We start from the raw sequence: 20385 nt of genomic DNA, 5'->3' as shown, positions 1-20385 counted from the left end.
TGTATATTATTAACGCAACATGAAAATTTGTATGAGTGTATGAAGTTTGATGAGAATATCTTGAACAGTTTCTTTAAATTTGAAACTAAAATCTAAAAAAAATGGATATAGATGATAAATTCTCACAAAATTATGTATAAGTGCATGCTTACATAAAAATATCTTAGATTGTTTCTTTAAAACTAAGCAAAAAACAAATTAAAGAGAAGGGAGGTCAAGGTCACAGGAAAGTGCAAGGTGAAAAGTTTTTGATGCAGTTGAATAGCTCTCACTAATACATATCAGCATATTAGGTTTGATAAAAATATCTTGAATGATTTATTTAAAACTGAGCTTAACACTTATTTGAGAAAAGAGAGGTCAAGGTCAAAGGAAAGGTTGAGGTCAACATGCTGATGCAGTTGGAAGGCTTATATCAGTATGTATTTACTTTTAGCATATGAAGTTTGATAAAAATATCATAAATGGTTTATTTAAAATGTAGATAAACACTAATTTAAAAAAGTGAGGTCAAGGTCAAAGGAAAAGTCAAGGTCAAAAAAGTTGATGCAATTGATAGCTCTCAGCAGTATATATCAGCATATGAAGTTTGATAAATATATCTTGAATTGTTTATTCAAAACTGATCTAGACACTAATTTAAGAAAAGTAAGGTCAAGGTCAAAGGAAAAGTCAAGGTCAAAAAAGTTGATGCAGTTGAAAAGCTTACATCAGTATGTATCAGCATATGATGTTTTATTGAAGTCGGACATGACAAACACTATATGCCTCGGCCATATTCATGGCAGGGCATAAAAAACTTGAATCTACACTGTATGAGGATGTTTCCATATCAAAATGACTAACAAGCAAATTCAGAGAATTGTGGTCCCCTGCTTTCCGTGTCCTAGTGGATGGGATGCCATTATTTATGACATATTGTTTCAAATATGCAGGCCCTATCATATGTCATTCAAAAGTAATCACCAAAGTTAAAATTTTTAAAAATTAGGTAAAACATCATGGTCAAGGGGTAAAAAAATCATAGCATGCTTGGAAACATCTTGTTACAGGTAATGTACATGTCAAATATAAATGTACTATCTCTTCTCAATCAAAAGTTATTAGAAAATATAACATTTTTGAAAAGTAGGTCAGGGATTTATCAGTACCTTCTCAGGGGCCGATATTTCGGCCCCATTCCCAATTGAAAATGAGTTCAGTTTTTCCCAATTTGGCAGTATTCTTTCCCAATTGTTGAACAATGCTTTTATATTAAATTATCTTGGAAAAACACAAGGAAAATTGTCAGATTGTCTGTAATTTTCATCTATTTAAGTCATTTAGCAAAGCTACAGTCATAACACATGTTTAAAAGCACTGTAAAAACATCGCCAACTTTTAATCCGAATTTCCTCCATTTTTCTGAAAATGTTGATATTGTGTAATTATATAGATTTATTAAGTTATTTCTACATACTTAATTGATCTACGAGTGAATGTAAGGACTGCATGTAGGCATTATTTCAAATAGAAAAATATATTTTCAATGCATTAATTCATATTAAAAGAGTTTGACTTTGAGAAAATGTGTACTTGCAGGAGGTTTATATTTTCCAGAAACAGATTCTGTAATGACCTAAATTGGAATCTCAAACACACATGTACTACCCAAGTTGTATAAACACTTTATACTCATTGAAGTCAATTTTACTTTTATTAATCTATTATTCGTAATTAATTTGTATGAAGTTGGATCATATGTAATTGTCTGTTTGGTTGCCCAAATTAGAGTTCATGCTGAAATATTAAATGAATTACACCTGAATACATGATTTAAGCAACATTTTTAATTTTTCCCAATTTCATCAAAAAGCTGATAATTTTTTCCCAATTCCCCTAAAATGGCATTTCCCAAAATAGGCTGATAAATCCCTGTAGGTTAAACTTCAAATTCAAAGTCACAGAGTCAAAAGTCATGATACATTTAGAAAGGTCTTGTCACAGGTAATATACATGTATAATATGAATTCAATGCCCTATCTTTTCTCTTTCAAAATGATCAATTTAAAATAATGTTAAATATTTTGAAAAGTAGGTCAAACTTCAAGGTCAAGGTCATGGGTTCAAAAATCATGGTATGTTTAGAAAGTTCTTGTAGGTAATGTACATGTGAAATATGAAAGCCCTATCTCTTATTATTCAGAAGTTATGACCAAGGTTAAATTTATTGTGACAGACGGACAGACTGACAAACGGACAGACTGACAGACAAATGAGATTTAATGTCCCCTAGGTCCCTTTTGAGAAAACGGATGACAATAATGCTCTTGCTGTTCAGGAGAAGAAGATTTATGATGGAAAAAATCCCCTGCATTTTTCTACGTAAATCATTGGATCCCCATATGTGGCCCCATCCTACCCCAGTGGGTCATAATTTTAACAAATTTGAAGCTACACTACGTCTATGTAAAGAAAGTTTCAACTTTTTGGGCCCAGTCAGTGGTTCTTGATAAGACTTTTTTAAAATGATACCACCAAATTTTCACTAATTCTTGATTATCCCCCCTTGAAAGAGGGTGTGACCCTTCACTTGAACAAACTTGAATCCCCTTTACCCGAAGATGCTTTGTGGCAGGGTTGGTTGAAATTGGCCCAGCGGTTCTAGTGAAGAAGACAAAAATGTGAAAAGTTTACAGGCGGAGAGATGGATGACAAACAAAATGTGATCAGAAAACCAGAAAAACTCAAGTGAGCTAAAAACTGATGATCACAAGTACTTGGAAAGAGTTACAGTATTTGAAAAGCAGTTTTTTTCATGCATTGTTTTCAGAAGCTGAAAAGGTATGACTTGTATCCATGTTGAAAAAACTTCACATTTCAGAAAACAGTATGATTAAAAATAGTTAATCAAGGTGCTTTGAGTAGCAAAATAAGCTAAGCTGGTATAGCTAATTCAACCACAGAGCTTAGTGAATTTTAAAATGCACAACCTTAATTTTCAACTCTTAATCATTCTTAAAATATTTATATCATTCATTTCTGATTCAAGGGAGAACTAGAGATTTGACCAGAAGTATATCTGTTGACTAATAAACATGTACATGTATATTGTGTTTTTTAAGTCATTAATGTTTGTTTGTTGTTAAATGTCCCTCTTGGGAATTTTTCACTCATACGGAGACAACACCATTTAAAAATAATGAAGACGTACAAGTCGGATTTGAGGTTAACATTCATTTTAGGAGTTTTCAACAATTAAGACGTAAAGAGATAACTCCTTCCCCTTGCCCCTTCCCCTTCCCAGACCCCTGCTTGTTCATGTATGCAAACTAGTCTAATACTTTGGTTTGACATAAAAAAAAATGTGAATATATACAAATAGTTTAATGGTTCATCTCTTTGAATGATTTTCATTCCTAATTCTAGGAGGGTACATGGGAACTGACCCAAATTCATGAATGAAATGTCAAGTAATCTTATCATTGATGCACTTTGATTTAATTTGATGTAGCCAAATTATGAACATTTCCAGTTTATTAAGAGAGTGGGGATGACGTCCAGGGGTTCATAACCTTAAACCATTAAATGTACATAATATAATAACACAAGAAACAAAATTATGTATAGTCAAATGGAAAAGTTTTCTACTATTTAGGAGTCACATGATCATTTGTCATTTCAGGGACAGGGAGTGGCTAGGGAGATTGGAACACCCCCCCCCCTGGAATTTGCAGAGTTATTTAAATAGGACTATATACTGATCTACAGAAGCAAATAAAAAATGACAGATGCCCTCCCCCTTTAAAAACATGGACCCCACCATCATTGTTTTTATTTTGTTTGTTTGTTTGTTTTTTGTTTTTTTTTTGCTCCTCAGGAAATTCTGGGCTGGAATTTTTTTTACCGAGGTGTGCCCCCCCCCCCTTCCCCCCGGAAAAAAATTCCTGGATCTGTGCCTGTAACTGAATGTAATGTCGACAACGGGAGATAACTCTTCAGAATGTGAAATTCGTCTATGATCCACTCTCTACCATCGGCTCATACATTCAGTGTCTAAGAGAGAAACGAACGACAACTCTGCATAGGAGATTGCCGATGATCTTTGATCCTTTTTATACTTTAACCTAACCATTTGCATTTCGATTTATTTTACCCCAATCTATACTTAAACTTGTACTTACCGACTGTCATAGGTCCTGTCAACTTCATGAAATATAATCCAATTAAAACACAAAATGAATTAATTTCCACTGATATACATGTAACACTGCACCATGTGCAATCTAAAGATGATAATGGTAAAACTAGTACTAGTACTGGTAGGGTGACGCAAGCCCAATGTGATGTAGAAATTTTCAAAAAGGTGTTCACATACAGGTACAGTACAGGAACAAATTCTAAATTATCATAACAAACGATGTTTTAACATAACTTTGCCATCTAGGCCTATTTCCAAAAACAGGCAAATTGTGTGTGTGTGTTGGGGGGGGGGGGGGGGGTGACAAAATTGATTGGGTATGGCTTTTCAAGGAGGTTTTTGCCTAATCAAATACTAAAAAAAGTTTGCACATTTTGATAAATTCATCAAAAACGCTTTGTACTAAAATAATATTATTTGTTGTTGAGAAAATAAATTTAAAAAGTTCCACTATGGGCCAAAAATTTATACCCCCCCCTTTTTATCAAAACCTAATTTACATCATTAATTAAATTCTGTTATTTCAGACTGGTAATGAATTAAGTATATGAAATGTGTATAAGAGGTTCATGGGTCACATGGTCACCTGAGCATTTTATGCTCGATTTGACGAATACATGTACTGTGTAAATATAGAATTATTTGGACTTTTTCCTTGGTAAGCCAAATATGAAGGAGTGTGCATTTAGAGGCAAACACCTTAGTGCGGGTATTACTGTCTCATGACAGCATCTAGTTTTAATTGTAGACATTGGTAAACTATTTCCACAAGAAGAGGCATTTTTCTACAGTGTATCATGTATGTGGTGATATAAATTCAATGGATATACTACTAGACCTAGTTGCAAGTCAATCTTCTGCACATCCAGTCTACTTTGTGTGCTCAAAAAAAGGATGCAAGCCAATATGTGTACTTCGGAAAATCTTTTTACCTGTGAAATGCAAAACTGATTTAGCCTTAGACATCAAACTTATACTCTTATTACTCAACAGTGTCCTTTTTATGTACTGAATAGATTAATTTGAATATATACACATTTTTTAAAATTTTTATTTGTTTGTTTTTTCCCTCCAGGGGTTTCCTGGTAGGTTTTGAATTTTGTAGGAGACATTAAACGTAGAATTAACTTTGGACAGCCTAAAGTTTAAATATATATGCAAATACTGTGTTTCTTGTGACCTTTATGCCTTTACATGTAACAACATGTTCAACTCAGAAAATTGTGAACTGCATCTAGTAGCACCTAGACTGATATTTATATCCATAGGATTCTGATATTTTATCCAATGACAATATGATATATAGTGGTATGGCATCTGAAGCCCAAATTTCTGAAGAAAAAAAAAATCATTAGAGCCTTAGGCTGGCTATAAACAAAAAAAAATTATCTAAACATTAAACGAGAGAAAGCTGCCATCTAACTTCAGTGTGAAATTCTGTATTTTTAATTTAGCTAATTGAGACCCAGAGCCACTCAAACAGATAAATTGTCAAATGAAGAGGGAATGTTCACTGTCCAATAAACAAAATTCTCTCCACAATTCACCACTGCCTGCTAATATGACTTATTGATTGTTGCTTGAACAGTCTCCTCATTTTTCAACATTTCCCCAAAGAGGGTGAAGACTGGTTTTATATCTCTCCCTATGCCGTACATCACCCAAGGAAAGAAAAAAGGTCTCTATAGAGTTAATCACACCTGTTAATGAAGAGAGGCTTGCAATTCAGCACATGCTGTCAATCTTAAAATATAATCTCTGTGACTTTGTCAGTGACAGAAGAAGTGAATTTTACCATTTTCAATTATTGCCTGAAAGACTGTTCACATATTAACAACTCCAGGGACTAAACTGCAAAATACCCCCAAGACCTTTGGTTTAGTGAAGAAACACTGAAACTCTATAGATGCAAAACCTGGTTTATCAATGGTAATACTCCAGAAATGCCAGGGAATCATGATGAAAGACAATGAAATCTCTCTCATTAAATCAATTGATGCATGAATACACCTTGACTGAATATGGTTTTATACACTTTATCGAGGTACTGTTCTTAGTCAATGACTCTATTCAACCAATGCATTATCAGTATTGCCTGCATATCCTCATGATGTATATCCAATTTATCCTTCTAGTGAATGTGGTCAACAATGATTTTCATTTAAACTTCTTACTAGAGGGATTATCTCAGTCTAACAGCTCATTCACCCTAGGGATTTACAGCTTTATACAGAATGGGAAAATTCTTCATATTACAATCTTTTTTAGTTCCTATCTCATCATAAAATGGACAATGCTGAAGATTTTTATTGCAGTGAAAAACGATTTAAGCTCAGAACCTTCTGAAGCATTAATTACTAGAAAATTTTATTAACAGACTTTATGGAAGTGGCCAGTTTCACACTGAATAGTTCAGGGGTGATCAATAATGAATTACCATTGCTAACTTTTTGGCATTTTCTGAATAAGTTTCCTTTGTACAACAGGATGCCTCAGTATCATACTGTACATGTTTATTAATTGATTATTTCTGTATTAGAGCGATTTTTTTCTACCCATTGGTAGGAGTGAAACGGTTCACCGCGGTATCCATGCACCGCGGTATTTTTTCTCGGTTTGATACACGGTGCAAAATCTCTAATTTTCGGTTTGGTTCATTTTTCGGTCGAGATCGTTATTCAGTCGGGTTTGGCATAAGATATAACACGTTACCCAGAATAAATAAGTATAGAAAACGTAAATTTTTGATGACTGATAGCTTGTAAAATAATTTTTGACAGTCAAATAATTTTAATCAATTTCTTCTAGTCAATTTGCAAATAAAATTCGTAAAATATGCGACTAGATTTAGAAAAAGAAAGCATAAAACAACGTAGAATTTGTTTCCTTCTATCAAAATGTATCGTATCGAAAATAACCGAACCAAGACAAAATTATACAATACGTATCGAACCGTGAAGGAGGTGTATCGTTTCACCCCTACCCATTGGGAAAGGGTCCGGTACTGGTTCAATTGGGAAAAATAGTATCAAAGTAGAACAAAGGAGAATTTTCTGTCATTTAAACAAATGACACGTATTTTTGCGTTTATTCCAACCTCATTACCTACTATTCCGTGTTTTCAAGAATAAACAATATTTATTGTTTTTCATATCAATGTGCCTTGTTTTCATATTTTCATGCTTTCAATTTGTCAAAATGTATGACGCTATGCTGTCTACATCACAGGTCCCGCCATATTACGACTAATCTCTATTTTCGATTTAAAGCGGTAGTGAAACAATTAGTCAACTTGTATGTTTCATATAAAAAGAAATATGAGGTCATTGTAGTCTGTTGCTTGGCAGATGAATTGGGAATTTTTAGTCTCAAAATTGGGAAAGATTAACGTTTTTTGGAATTGGGAATGGTACAGTTTATCGGTACCAGTTATAAAAGGAAAAAAAAGCTGTATTATGTCATAAATCACACCAAAATTCACAAATTGATGTGTTTGCTAGTTTGATCTTACACATTGCTGATCCCAGCAAATAAGTCTTGGAGAATTTATAAAATATTCATATCCTCACTAACTACACTGTCTTAACATGTAAATTATGAACAACTTACCTTTCCAAATGAGCCCTGTCCCAACACTTTCAGTAGCTCAAAATCTTTTGGTTCAACCTTTTCTCCATCTTTCATGAGATTTGCAACATTTATCACCCTGTCAGTGTCGTTATCATTCTAATAAAACAGAAAGAGAAAATTCAACACAGAACATAAATTGCTTCACTTCTTAAAATTCCTCCCTTCCCATCAACACAGATGGAATTATAAGAATATTTTTCATTGATATATATATGTTTTATACCTACTCTTATAATTTTTTTTTTTTGATTTTGACATTTTTTGGACTTTTTTAATATGCTGTAGTGGTAAAACTGTTAAGTGCAAACTTATAATGTTAACAAACCAAATGACTTAGAGTGCATGTCAATCTGATATCATCAACCTTAAATCCAGTAACATTTCAGTCATAATAACTAGGTAACTTACAGTCTGAGTCTGTGCACTCAACTAAGGAAACAGCTAAATTGAGGTCTAATTAAAAAAAACAAATTTATCTAAAATTTTTCCAAAATTTTAAATCTTACCTGTTCATCTACCAGCATGTCTTCAGTGGAGGGGGCCTACAATGTGAAAATGTTCAAAATAAAATGTGCACACAATATTTCATGATGTTGTTCTAATGGATAATGACTTGAAGTAACTATCATAGATTGTCCTATGACAAGATTCTTGGTCCTGAATTGGGAGAATAGACTGAAACATCTTTTCTTTATGGAGTGTCTACTGTCTAAGGGGGTTTTCCATAGGAAGCAAGAAAATCTGGGTCTTTGAAATGTACGTTTGATTGGACTTGGTCCTGTCAAAATCTGCCAAGTCTGACACTTACTTGACAGAGCCCTACTGGGAATTCATAACCATCATTTCTTGACAAGAAAATGTGTACTCAATGAAAATGCTTGTCAGATAAAATATATTTAAATTCAAAAGTGTGTGTCATTTCTTAGCTATTTCTTAATAATTCTCCATTCATCTTTGCTAAGACCAGCTGCAAGTATAAAGATCTAATTAAAGTGACAGTACGGCGCGTCTCATCAAAAAACTGACTAGATAAAATTTTCCGACAAGATTTGGAATTTTTTTTACTACTCATAAATGTATAAACTTTCAGAAAATTACAACTTTTACAATTAAATAATTTGGATTATTTCATTAAAATTAATAGTTATTCATGGGACGTAAATATATACATCGCAACGTGTTCGGGGTTCCACATTCCATGCTATGCACGCATGCGTAGTTTTCATAAACAAAACAGCATGGTTAGAGAGGGAATCCCGGTAGGCCTGCTACATTGACAAAGTCGACCAAAAAGAAAAAGAAACTGAAAACAGAACTTGTAAAAGCAACTTTCCTGACTAAAATTTAGTTTGGGGATTAATATAATCGCTGGATAAGGAAGAAACGGGAACTCGGCGACACTCACGCAGGGCTCTCGAAGGTTCTATTCGACAGGTTTGTTGATACTTGTTATCATTTCCTCATTTTTCCGTCGCTTTCAAAGAAAAAAAATAGTGTAATCTCAACATAAAAAATACATCTTTGACTTATAAACATTGTTGCCATTTGAAATGCTAATTTTTTTTAACTGTGCAGAAACATTTTGTTTGACATTTGCCGCGATAACGTATGATTAGTTGGTTTTTCCTTTCTCGGACCCCAATACACAAAACGTAAACATTTGTACTTTTAATTTCTGTTAAATTCGCCTGAATGCAGACTAAAATCTTTTCGTTTATTATTTTAGATTATTTTATCAGATAGTTATGATAATTTGTGTTTTTGAAAATTGCTTTCACCTAATATTCATTATAAATGTAAACGCTACAGTGTAGGCACGTGCCGTTTCAGAATTCACGTGGTACAAATAAACAGATCTAAGATTGCTCCAGTTCGTACGACCCTTGATTTTCCGGCAGATTCTAATTACGTTAATTCTGTTTGAGTAGAGAATATTTCTGTTTCTCAAACTGCTTACATCAACTTTATACCTTATTTCTTAATGACATATTGGGTAAATTTGGATGAAAAAGCACATATTTTGCAGCCGTACTGTCGCTTTAAGCCTGGAGAATGATGCTTTTTTTCACCAAACTCCTGTCTTTTATAACACCCTGCCAAGAATAACAACATTCCTTGTTCACCCATCATAAGGTCTGATTCAAGTCACATAAAAAAATAAATATTTTATCATATCATTTATGAAATATTTAATTTTTTTTTTTTTGGTTACATTTCAAATTTGTAAAGAAAATATTAAAAATTATATCATGTGTTAATGTCTCCAAGCTATGGATATTTTCACCTATTTCACCAAAGAGCAACAACTGAAAATTTAATATTACACAGGATTTTTTTTAATCGTTAAGGTTACAAAGATTTATTTCAGTATCAAATTCCCCAAAATCAATTTATTTCCTTTATCAATTGAAACCTGTGGTAAAATTGAGGCATAACTTGACAATAACTTACACTTTGAATTAAATGTCCTAGATATAATTTATATCACACCTGACTAAAAATTCACATCAAAAATACATGGAGCAAAGAAGAATTAAAATTTCCAGACCTATCATCAAACAACTATTTCCAAAATTCCATCAATAACACGAACTTTATTTTTAAATTTCTGTATTCATCACGAAAAGTCTTCCTGCACATGTGACAATTTTCCTGATTTTCCCAATTTTTATGAAACATCATGACAACTTTATTCAAAAGATAAATAAGAACACATTATTAGTAGGCCTACGAACTGAACTAAACACTCCAAAAATTGTGTCACAAGCCAATAGACCATGAAAATCGGGTAGCAGTCTTCGACATACAAGTGTTGCTAAATAAACACTTGACTGACACGAGAATTCCGAAATTGTTTCACCGCCAAATGTAACAAATGTTAACCTCAGTATCCTGGGCCACCTCCATCCTTTTCCAAGGATCTGCTAAGTGCGCCAACGGCATTTTTGGACTATAAAGAGGAATTTTGGAAAGTTTAAGCGGCTTCCACCTTCCTCTACTTCAAACTTTTCAACTCTTCCACTTTAAGATGGCGGCTTCCCGTCTTGAAAACGAGGTCACTGTAAAAATCATACTTCCTGTGACGCAATCACCCTTGACATTTTGGCGGGAATCATGCAATCTCGAAGAATAAATTTTAAATGGAATTTTATTTACATTTTCAGTACATCAAGAACAATCTATAATAAATTCACAGCATTGTGAGGTTTAACAATATCATGAAATAGCATCATCACTTTAACAAACAAAAAATATATTAGCGCTCCCCATGTAAGTTTGTAGATGAAATGATAATCTGCACAGGTCTACCCCTCTATATTTTTATAGTTGATTTTATAGTATAGAGGGGTAGACCTATGTAGACTATCATTTCGTCATCTACAAACTTACACGGGGAGCGCCTATGATCATATCATGTATATAGTAATCAGTTATTGTACCTCTTCAACTTATGCCAGTATTTTGGTTTTAATAAATTGCGCTTGAACTTGAACTCACTGTTTCCTTTTTCAAACCTTATTTTCTCAGTAATAAAACACAATCTGTCTTACTGAAGACAGCTAGGAGTCTATTTACATTATAAGTCTTGTCTGGAGTGCCACGGGGACAGTTCTCGGTCCTCTACTTCTTCTGGCATAATGACTTCCCTCAGTCCACCAAATCACGCAGACGCAATGCTCTTAGGTGTACCGTACGATACGGAACCAGAGAGATGCAGCAGCACTTTAAGATTATACCCCACTTCTCAGGAGAGTTGGGAAGGTCATAGGCGGGGGGGGGGGGGGTAGGGGGGTTTAGCCCTCCACTTTTTTGCAAAGATATATATAATATAGTTATTGAACATTGGGGTGTAGTTCCTAAACTTTTTTTTTTGCTTGTCAATTTTTTTTTCAGGTTTGATTTTTTTTTCTCTTCAATCAGCCCCCACTTTTAATTTGCTCCCGACGCCTTTGAAGGTATTTGGAAGATGAGTTTCCATCCAGAGAAGTGCACTGGCAAACGTTAAAGTACGTAATCCCCTGCAAAATACATACAAGCTTCATGGACACAATTTAGAGGTAGTATCCTGCAGAAAGTATCTGGGAGTCACAATCAATGAGGACCGATACTGGACGACGCATATCAAAATAGTAACATAGGCAAGACAACCAGAACCCTTAAATTGGCTTCCTGAGTCGTAATTTAATTAACCTCAACAGATGCAGACCAGAGGTCAAGGCCAAGGCTTAGTGCATGCTTATTCGAACAACACTGGTATATGCATTGGCAGTGTGGGAACCTTATCAGGCTATCAATTAGGACATTAAAGCAATGCAAAATAGAGCTGCTAGATTCGTGTTCAACGATTACATGACTCCAGGATGTAACAGCGATGCTGGACAGGCTTAAATGGCAAACAGTCCGTACTAGTAAAGCACATGCTGGTTTCAAATGTGCTACAAAAATTAGGAACCAGGACGCGCCAGCGACACCAGATCTGACAAAAGAGGAATAACAACGATTGGAAGGTTTACCATCACGTACTTTCTCACTTTATACCAAAGTACATCACCACTGCCGAATCTTTGGAGTATTTCTTAGTAAAACTAGATCAGAGGCTTGAAAATGGGATGGAAATATAAAGATTGTAAATATTTTTTTTTTCATTTTTAAGGGATAGCGAACTTTTTTTTTTTACCTGAAAAGGGGGGGATTTACACTCATATATGAGTTCAACTTCATAATCGAAGAAGAAGACATAATTATAATAATGGAGAAAAAGACTTCCCTTTGTAGCTCACCTAAGCCGAAGGCTCAAGTGATATTTTTGATCAAAATTTGTCCGTTGTCTGTCGTTATCGAAAACTTTTCACAATTTTGTGCATCTTCTCCAGAACCACTGCGCCCATTTCAACTAATCTTGCCATAAAGTATCCTTGGGTAAAGGAGATTCAAGTTGTTCAAATGAAGGGCTACACCTTCCTTCAAGGGGAAATCATTAAGAATCTGACATCTTTCAAAAATCTTTTTCTCAAGAACCACTGGGCCAGAAAAGAAGAAACTTGTGTGAAAACATCATCACATAGTGTAGTTTCAAATTTGCTCAAATCATGACCCCCGGGGGTAGGATGGTGCCACAAATGACAATGGGTAAACAAAGTTTAACATAGGCATATATAAAAAAAAATCCCTAAGAACAGCAAAGGCATGGTTAGTCATATTGATTTAAAAACATCGTAAGGTAGTGTGTTACCTGTTTATTCAAATCATGACTTCAAGGGTAGGGTAGGGCCACAATATGTGATAAGAATTTTACATAGGAATATCGGGGGGGGGGGGGGGGCTGCAGAGCCATAGTTACTCATGTGAGTGTTGTGGTACCGTGGTCCATGGACCTCTTATTTAATTAAAGGAGACACAAACCCTCCCTGTCCCTTGACTACGTATATATATTTATTTTACACTGTTAATAATATTTACCTGAAATAATATTGTCATAGATTAGTACCATTGTTGTACATGAACATGAGCAATGTTTTGCATTTTTCTGACTATTGTAATGATTTCATATTTCTCTGTTTTGAACTCTGATGAAAAAAATAATAAATATGTCCTTTTCTATTTAACTACGATATTCAAACGGGTAATCACTAATCAGTACCAATAACACCCTTGGCCTTGCGAAAAATCGAAACAATGCTGATTGAAATAACATGTAGCTACAAACCGGAAGTAAAGTGTCATTCTGCTGAAAGTGCAGTGAAACCGGGTGGACACCATTCAACGTTCCAACAGAACAGCGAAAGTTTTGAACTGAAATGTCCCTGAAATGCAGAAAACGCGTCACTTATGTTATTTGTGGGCTGTTTTTCCTGATGGGAGGAATCGAGTACGCAGTTATTCTCCCCACGCTGTGGTTGTACATGAAGAACAAATTTCACGTTCACCCGTATTTCCTCGGACTTGTGTTGTCAGCCTACAGTTTCTCAGCACTTCTGTTTTCACCTGTGATCGGTAGATGTTCAGACGTATTCAGGAGGCCAAAATTGCTTTTAATTCTTTGCACATTTTGGGAGGTGGCTGGTAATACAATGTATTTCATGGGGATATCCAAATGGTTTCTCTTGGGAAGTAGACTTGTAAGTGGTTTAGGCGCCGGCGGGGAAGCTTTAATCTTAGCTGAAATAGGCCGAGTCACATCAGAAGAGGACAGGACAGGAATCATTTCTTCCCTTGTATCAATGAGACAGTTAGGGCTTGTTTTTGGACCAGGACTTAATTTCTTCCTCCGCCTTTCTAATTTCTATATTGGACCATTCATTGTCGATAAATTTACTGCCCCAGGTGCGTTTATGGCATGTATGTGGACATTACAGTGCATTTTTCTTATTTTCTTTTTTACAGATCTTCATATTTTGTATGGAAGTATTGAAAAGAAAATTCAAACTACTGCAGAAAAGATTGGACAACAGGAAAATGTACATTACGAAATTACAGATAGTAACAAGAAAAGCCCAAAGCTGACACTGAAACTTTTGTATAATGATTATATAAGAGAGGAGATCATTGTGCTGATTGCCTTGCAGTTCAACAGCTTTTTCAACCAAGTTGCCCTTGAAACAATGGCAACTCCATTGTCACAGAAACTACTCAACTGGGGGGAAATTGAGAACAGTATTATGTATTGCTTAGCTGGGGTTGAAGTAGTCATTGTTTTCATGCTAGTAAGATTTCTCAGCAAAAGATTACAAGATCGTGTGATGTTATTGTTTGGTTGTGCGATACTTACTTTAGCAAACTGTTGGCTAATTTATGTTGTCCCTCATTCCACACCAGAAACTCCACAGAAAAATATTGCTTTTTTTGCCATAGGCATTATTCTGGATATGTTAGCTCTTCCATTTTTAGTTGTGTGCACTATATCATTATATTCAAAACTGACCAGGAAAGAGACTCAGGGTTTAAGCCAGGGTATAAGAAGAAGTGTGGTGGGAATAAGCTGTATCATTGCGCCTTTGTGGGCTGGTTCAACAATCGATAAACCTTATCTTATGTTTGGTGTGATGATAGGACTCCTGGCAATGGCTCTGCTGATGCTATCAATGTCTTTCAGGAAACTGAAAACAAAAACAGATGGAAAACCAAATAATTGTGAAAATCAGGAACAGAGTTGCACCATTCAGGCTGAAAAGGATGAAGAGAGACAACCTCTACTGTCCTAAGATAGATACATGTATTTATAGTAATAAGATATATACTTGAATCTTATTTACAGTATACTATATATTATGTTCCATATAAGATAAAGCTCAAAATTGTAATTCATAAACACATAGTTTCTGCAATAGAAAAAACTCATTTATAGTAAATACATTTCATCATTAAACACTTTCATCTCATATGAGAGCAAAAAAATTCATTTGTTAAATTTGTACTGTATAACGTTAACATGTGTTGAAACACAATTTAAGCTTAATTTCCCCTTGTCTTTTCTTCCATATATATGTTTTTGTTATACTACATAGATATGTCTATTTATATTTTAATTAATTGTTTTTTTGTGTGTGTGTTTTGTTTTATTGTGATATACACTACAGTTGAATTTTGGTATCTCGAACACAGATATCTCGAATCCCATTGATATGTCAGAGCGATTTGAAAATCCCAACCATTTATTCTTTAAGTATTTTACCCCTGATATCTTGAAGTTTTTTCTCAGTTCCATCAAGTTCGAGATAATGAGGTTTGACTGTAATTTCTCTTAAGATAATGTACAATGGGATACTTCATATTTTTAAGATGGTTACCAGTATGTATATTTCCTGCTAACCATATTGTCCATTCCAGTACAGGTATACCATTTGTGAACAATTGTGCATTCAGGGTTTTTTTTTCTGAAATGATTTTAATTATTTTTGCTATTATGATTTTTGTTCAAATATATTGTGATATATACTGAAAAATATTTATTGAATTATTGTTAATATATGTATTATATATCAGGGTATATTTAAGGCCTCACAAATGTTTGTGTTTGCACATGCTCTACAGTAATCACTTTGTCTATGTTGTCCTTTTCTCATGTCCATCTGTCCAAAAAAAATTCATAATTTTTAGCTCACCTAAGCCGAAGGCTCAAGTGAGCTTTTCTGATCACATTTTGTCTGGCGTCCGTCTGTCTGTCCATCTGTCTGTAAACTTTTCACATTTTTGACTTCTTCTCAAGAACCCATGAGACAATTTCAACCAAACTTGCAACAAAGTATCCTTGGGTCAAGGGGATTTAAATTTCTTCAAATAAAGGGCCACACCCTCTTTCAAGGAGAGATAATTAGGAATTAGTGAAAAATTAATGGCATCTCTTAAAAATTTTCTTCTCAAGAACCACTGGGCCAGTAAGGATGAGACTTATGTGGAAACATCCTCAGGTAGTGTTAATTCAGATTTCTTCAAATCATGACCCCCGGGGCTGGGGTGGGGCCATAATGGGTAATCAAAGTTTTACATAGAAATATATAGGAAAATATCTCTAAAAACCTTCTTCTCAAGAACAGCAAAGCCATGATTGGTCATATTTATATGGAGGCATCCTCAGGTAGTGTAGATTCAAATTTGTTCAAATAATGACCCCGGGGGTAGGGTGGGGCCACAATGGATGATCAAAGTTTATCATAGGAATACATAGGAAAATTCTTTAAAACTCCTCTTCTCAAGAACAGAAAAGCCATGATTAGTCATTTTGATATGGAAGCATCCTCAGGTAGTGTAGATTCAAGTTTGTTCAAATCATGACCTCAGGGGATAGGGTGGGCCACAATGGGGGATCAAAGTTGTACTTATGAATATATAGGAAAAAATCTTCTCAAGAACAGAAAAGCCATGATTAGTCATATTGAAAAGGAGGTATCCTCAGGTAGTGTAGATTCAAATTTGTTCAAAGGAGGGCCCCTGGGGGTAGGGTGGGGCCACAATGGGGGATCAAATTTTTACAAACGAATATAAAGGAAAAAATCTTCAGCTCAAGAACAGCAAAGTCGTTTGTTATATTGATAAGGAAGCACTGTCAGGTAGATTAAAATTTAAGCCCCCTCCCCATGTAAACTTTTCAATACTGAACTGATTTTTGCTTTTTTCATAGCTAATATGCTCAGATGAGCGATGTGGCCCATGGGCCTCTTGTTTCTAAGTAAAATTGATTTAATCCAAACACCTTTCAGTTCCATAAAAATTTGCCAAATAAGACAACTTGCAGATTAGAAAAAAAATTTAAACTACGTTTTCCTTGTAATGGGTAAGATTTTACTAGTAAGACTAAATTGTATACCCTACTGAGCTATTCTGCAAGCTATTGAAAACTTTACTGGTATTTTGTAATTCGCTGTTAGCCCTGTGCCTGATTTCTAGATTCACTTAAATGCTCTCCCTTTAATGTATACTTTTGTTTTTATTCTTTGCTTCAATTTTTTTTTCTCAACCCATCCTTATCCCCCAGAAGAGCACTAGCTGACTGGTCAGCTTTCTAGATTTCAGACACTTGATTGATTTTACTGAATATGTTAACATGCCTCATTAATTTTAATTTTTTTTTTATAGAGTTTTAGTCTATAATAAGTGAAACATTGTTACCAGAGCAATTTAACATTAGGTGTATGTATTTTACTAGATGAACTCTCTGATTGACGTCCAAATCCTGTGATGAATTCTGTTCACCTTCACTACCGCAAAGTTCCATATTCTTTGAACACTCCAAGTTCAGCTCTTGAACTGGACAAATATACACATTATCAATACTATATAGTAATATATGAACAGTCGTAAGAACAGCAGGAGAAAGGCAAAAAGTTAAAGAAGAATTGCTCAAAGTGTAGGACAAGCCAGGATATTGGACTTCAACATCAGTTTACTAGGATGGTATTGAAAGTTTCAAAGCCCTTAACCCCCTCCCTCATCCCCCCTTTCCACCTCTCCCACATACTAGACAAATGGATGTAGGCATTCCTGGTAGAGAATAACATGATTTGTATTGAATAAAATTATGATTACATTATGGAATTCTGTGATTTTATAACGCCAGTCTTTTTATATGTCATTTGTTTTCTTTAGTTGTTTTGCCTGTTTAAGATATTTTTCATATTTTTGATGATGTGAAATAAGCTAAAATTACTGTTGATATCAACAACAAATTACTACATTAAGAAAATTATCATTTTATTTCAACACACACACATCAATGTGTTATCTAAGGACTGTGAATGATCACATGACCTCTTTCTAACCATTGGATATAACTTGGTAGATAACCACACTCTTCTGTTGAGTGTAGCATACTAGTATTTTAATGTACTTATGTCTGCTTAGTCATGCTGACATAATAATTTTTTTCAATGTTATAGAGAATCTGATACCCTGGTCCCCAAACAGCATTTTAAGTAATTACGTTTCCCTTCTTTGTCATACAATCAAGTTTTTTTAATTTGCAGTGTTCAGAGTTCTCATGTCTTCGGCTAAGAAAGAAAGTATACATGAAATTATAGATTGTTTCTTTTATTTGATATCAAAATTAAAACAAAGTTACAGACTTCACTAAATCACAAGATTTGTTTTATATAAATTATGATTACATAGGGGTTTTTGTTCATTTTAATAACCTGAGTCTAATGTTTCACCCTAACCAGGTACAAAATTTTGATTTTTGTTGTTGTTGTTGTTGTTTTGCATATGATTAAGAGATTGCCATGATTATATTCCTTTCATAATTTAATAAAAAGAAGACCACATCATAAATGATTTATTTATAAATATATAACATTTTCCATTGCTACTTTCATACAAATATTATTGCATAATTTTTGAAGAAGAAGGATTTATGGAATATTTATATAATAAATGACTCAATTGTTTAGATCTTCTTATTTTTATATACATTCAGAAAATTGCTAGGTATGATGTTTTACCTCTGATGGGCAGATAGACATCCCAATGGATTTTTGGATGGTAACTCTTGCCTTGCTTATTTTGAGTTCAAGATTCACAAATAAGCCCTCATCAGAAAATTCCTAATGAGGGTACTACAACATACGGAGGAAAAATGAATTGCTCTGTTGATGCGCTTTCAACGACAGTCATACTTGTATAATGGAAGTTATACACGATATAATTTAAGAGACTTCATATAATTATTAAATAAAATAACACAACATTGTGTATAATGTTTAAGTCTCACATAAGACTGTTCCAACATTTTGTACATAAACCTTACTTTGAATTTTTGTTACCGAACTAAATTTCCACTGCGGCGAGTTTGGTTGATATTGGCCATTTCCTGAAAAGTTGTAGATGTGAAAAGTTATTAACAATCAACAGACAAACTTTAATATGATCAGTTAAAGCTCAATCGAGTTTTCTACTGTGGTGAATAAAAATACCTCTGAACAAAAACAGTTAAACTATATTACGTTGTACATGACAGAATACACATTTACAGGAATTTTGTGGCTTGATTAAATATGTTTAACACTGGCTCTGTTTCAAAGACGTATTCAACTAACTGCAAAGAAAACTAGAGGTACTGTGAGCACTGAGCTCACTAAATGATACCCCCCCCCCCCTCCCATATGATTATAATGGCAAAGTCCATGTTTTGCTCTGAGAAACCCGAAATAAGTGTCAGATCAAAAAGTAAAATAGGAGGTGCACAATGGCATTATGTAATAAAGAATCTGTAAAAGTATCATTAAATTTTATGCAGTGGTATAGGAGGAGTTGCGGATAAGAGATGGGTACCCTTCAATATTATAGAAAGAATGGCAGTGTCCATGTTTTGCTATAGGGAACCCGAAATATGTGTCCGATCAAAAAGTAAAATAGGAGGTGCACAATGGCACTATGTAACAAAGATTCTGTGAAAGTTTCATTAAAATTCATTCAGTGGTATAAGAGGAGTTGCGGATAAGAGACGGGTTCCCCAAAGCGTAACAGACGGACGTACAGACAGACAGCCGGACGGACGGACTCAAATTGATATTCCACCACTTTCAGTGAAAGCAAGGGACAATGAAAAAAAACTGTAACAGATCGCTTACAAATATGTAAGGATAAAATCGATTTCCCTAGATTTTCTGTGCTTTGAGTTCGATCGATTTGAATCGCAAAATATTCCAAATTCTATCTTCTGCATGGCTTTTGGAATAAAGGTTCACCTGTGTCACATTTCTCTTCCTGACAAATGAGGATGTAGATAAGTGAATCCCATTGCATGATATTTCCCACGATGTAGATCCACATTTCTACGCGCAGTTCACATGTATATACATGTACAATAATCTGTATAGATATATATGTTTGCTATACAAAAAATTTACATATCATTTTTATTAGTCCCCTACCGGTGAAACCGGAGGGGACTATAGGTTTCCTCTGAGTCTGTCCGTCCGTCTGTCTGTCTGTCTGTCCGTGCGTCTGTCTGTCTGTCAGTCTGTCCCACTTGGTTTTCCGCACTTTTTTCCTAAACGCTTACAGATATTGAGCTGATTTTTGGTATGTAAGTGTATATTACTGAGTTACAGATCAAGTTTGAATTTCATTCTGCTTCATTG

General features: G+C 34.4%; 2 protein-coding genes across 2 annotated transcripts in view; one reads left to right on the top strand and one right to left on the bottom strand.

The window, feature by feature from the left end:
- Positions 1-10859, bottom strand: part of LOC133185398 (ribosomal protein S6 kinase 2 alpha-like) — a 33832-nt gene extending 22973 nt beyond the window's left edge. The window contains exons 1-3 of the mRNA XM_061320575.1: positions 10694-10859; positions 8317-8352; positions 7790-7906 (exon numbers count right to left, since the gene is read on the bottom strand). Coding sequence (XP_061176559.1) covers positions 7790-7906; positions 8317-8352; positions 10694-10753 — 213 coding nt within the window. The 5' untranslated portion in view covers positions 10754-10859. The remainder of the gene's footprint in view (positions 1-7789; positions 7907-8316; positions 8353-10693) is intronic.
- Positions 10860-13591: 2732 nt separating this feature from the next.
- LOC133185971 (major facilitator superfamily domain-containing protein 8-like) lies at positions 13592-15266 on the top strand. Its single transcript, XM_061321256.1, has one exon. It carries the CDS (start codon positions 13609-13611, stop codon positions 15010-15012), a length of 1404 nt encoding a protein of 467 aa, XP_061177240.1. The 5' UTR covers positions 13592-13608; the 3' UTR covers positions 15013-15266.
- The last annotated feature ends 5119 nt before the right edge of the window (positions 15267-20385 follow it).

The sequence above is a fragment of the Saccostrea echinata genome, unplaced genomic scaffold (assembly GCF_033153115.1).
Source record: "Saccostrea echinata isolate AGI-Se365-2 ecotype Australia unplaced genomic scaffold, CSIRO_AGI_Sech_v1 ptg000012l, whole genome shotgun sequence".
NCBI lineage: Eukaryota > Metazoa > Mollusca > Bivalvia > Ostreida > Ostreidae > Saccostrea > Saccostrea echinata.
Note: the sequence above shows the minus strand (reverse complement) of the source record. Positions and strands in the feature narration are given on the sequence as shown.

Bases quoted from the DNA above. Each gene is read 5' to 3' on its own strand.
- LOC133185971 (XM_061321256.1), top strand. From the start codon at position 13,609: ATGTCCCTGAAATGCAGAAAACGCGTCACTTATGTTATTTGTGGGCTG.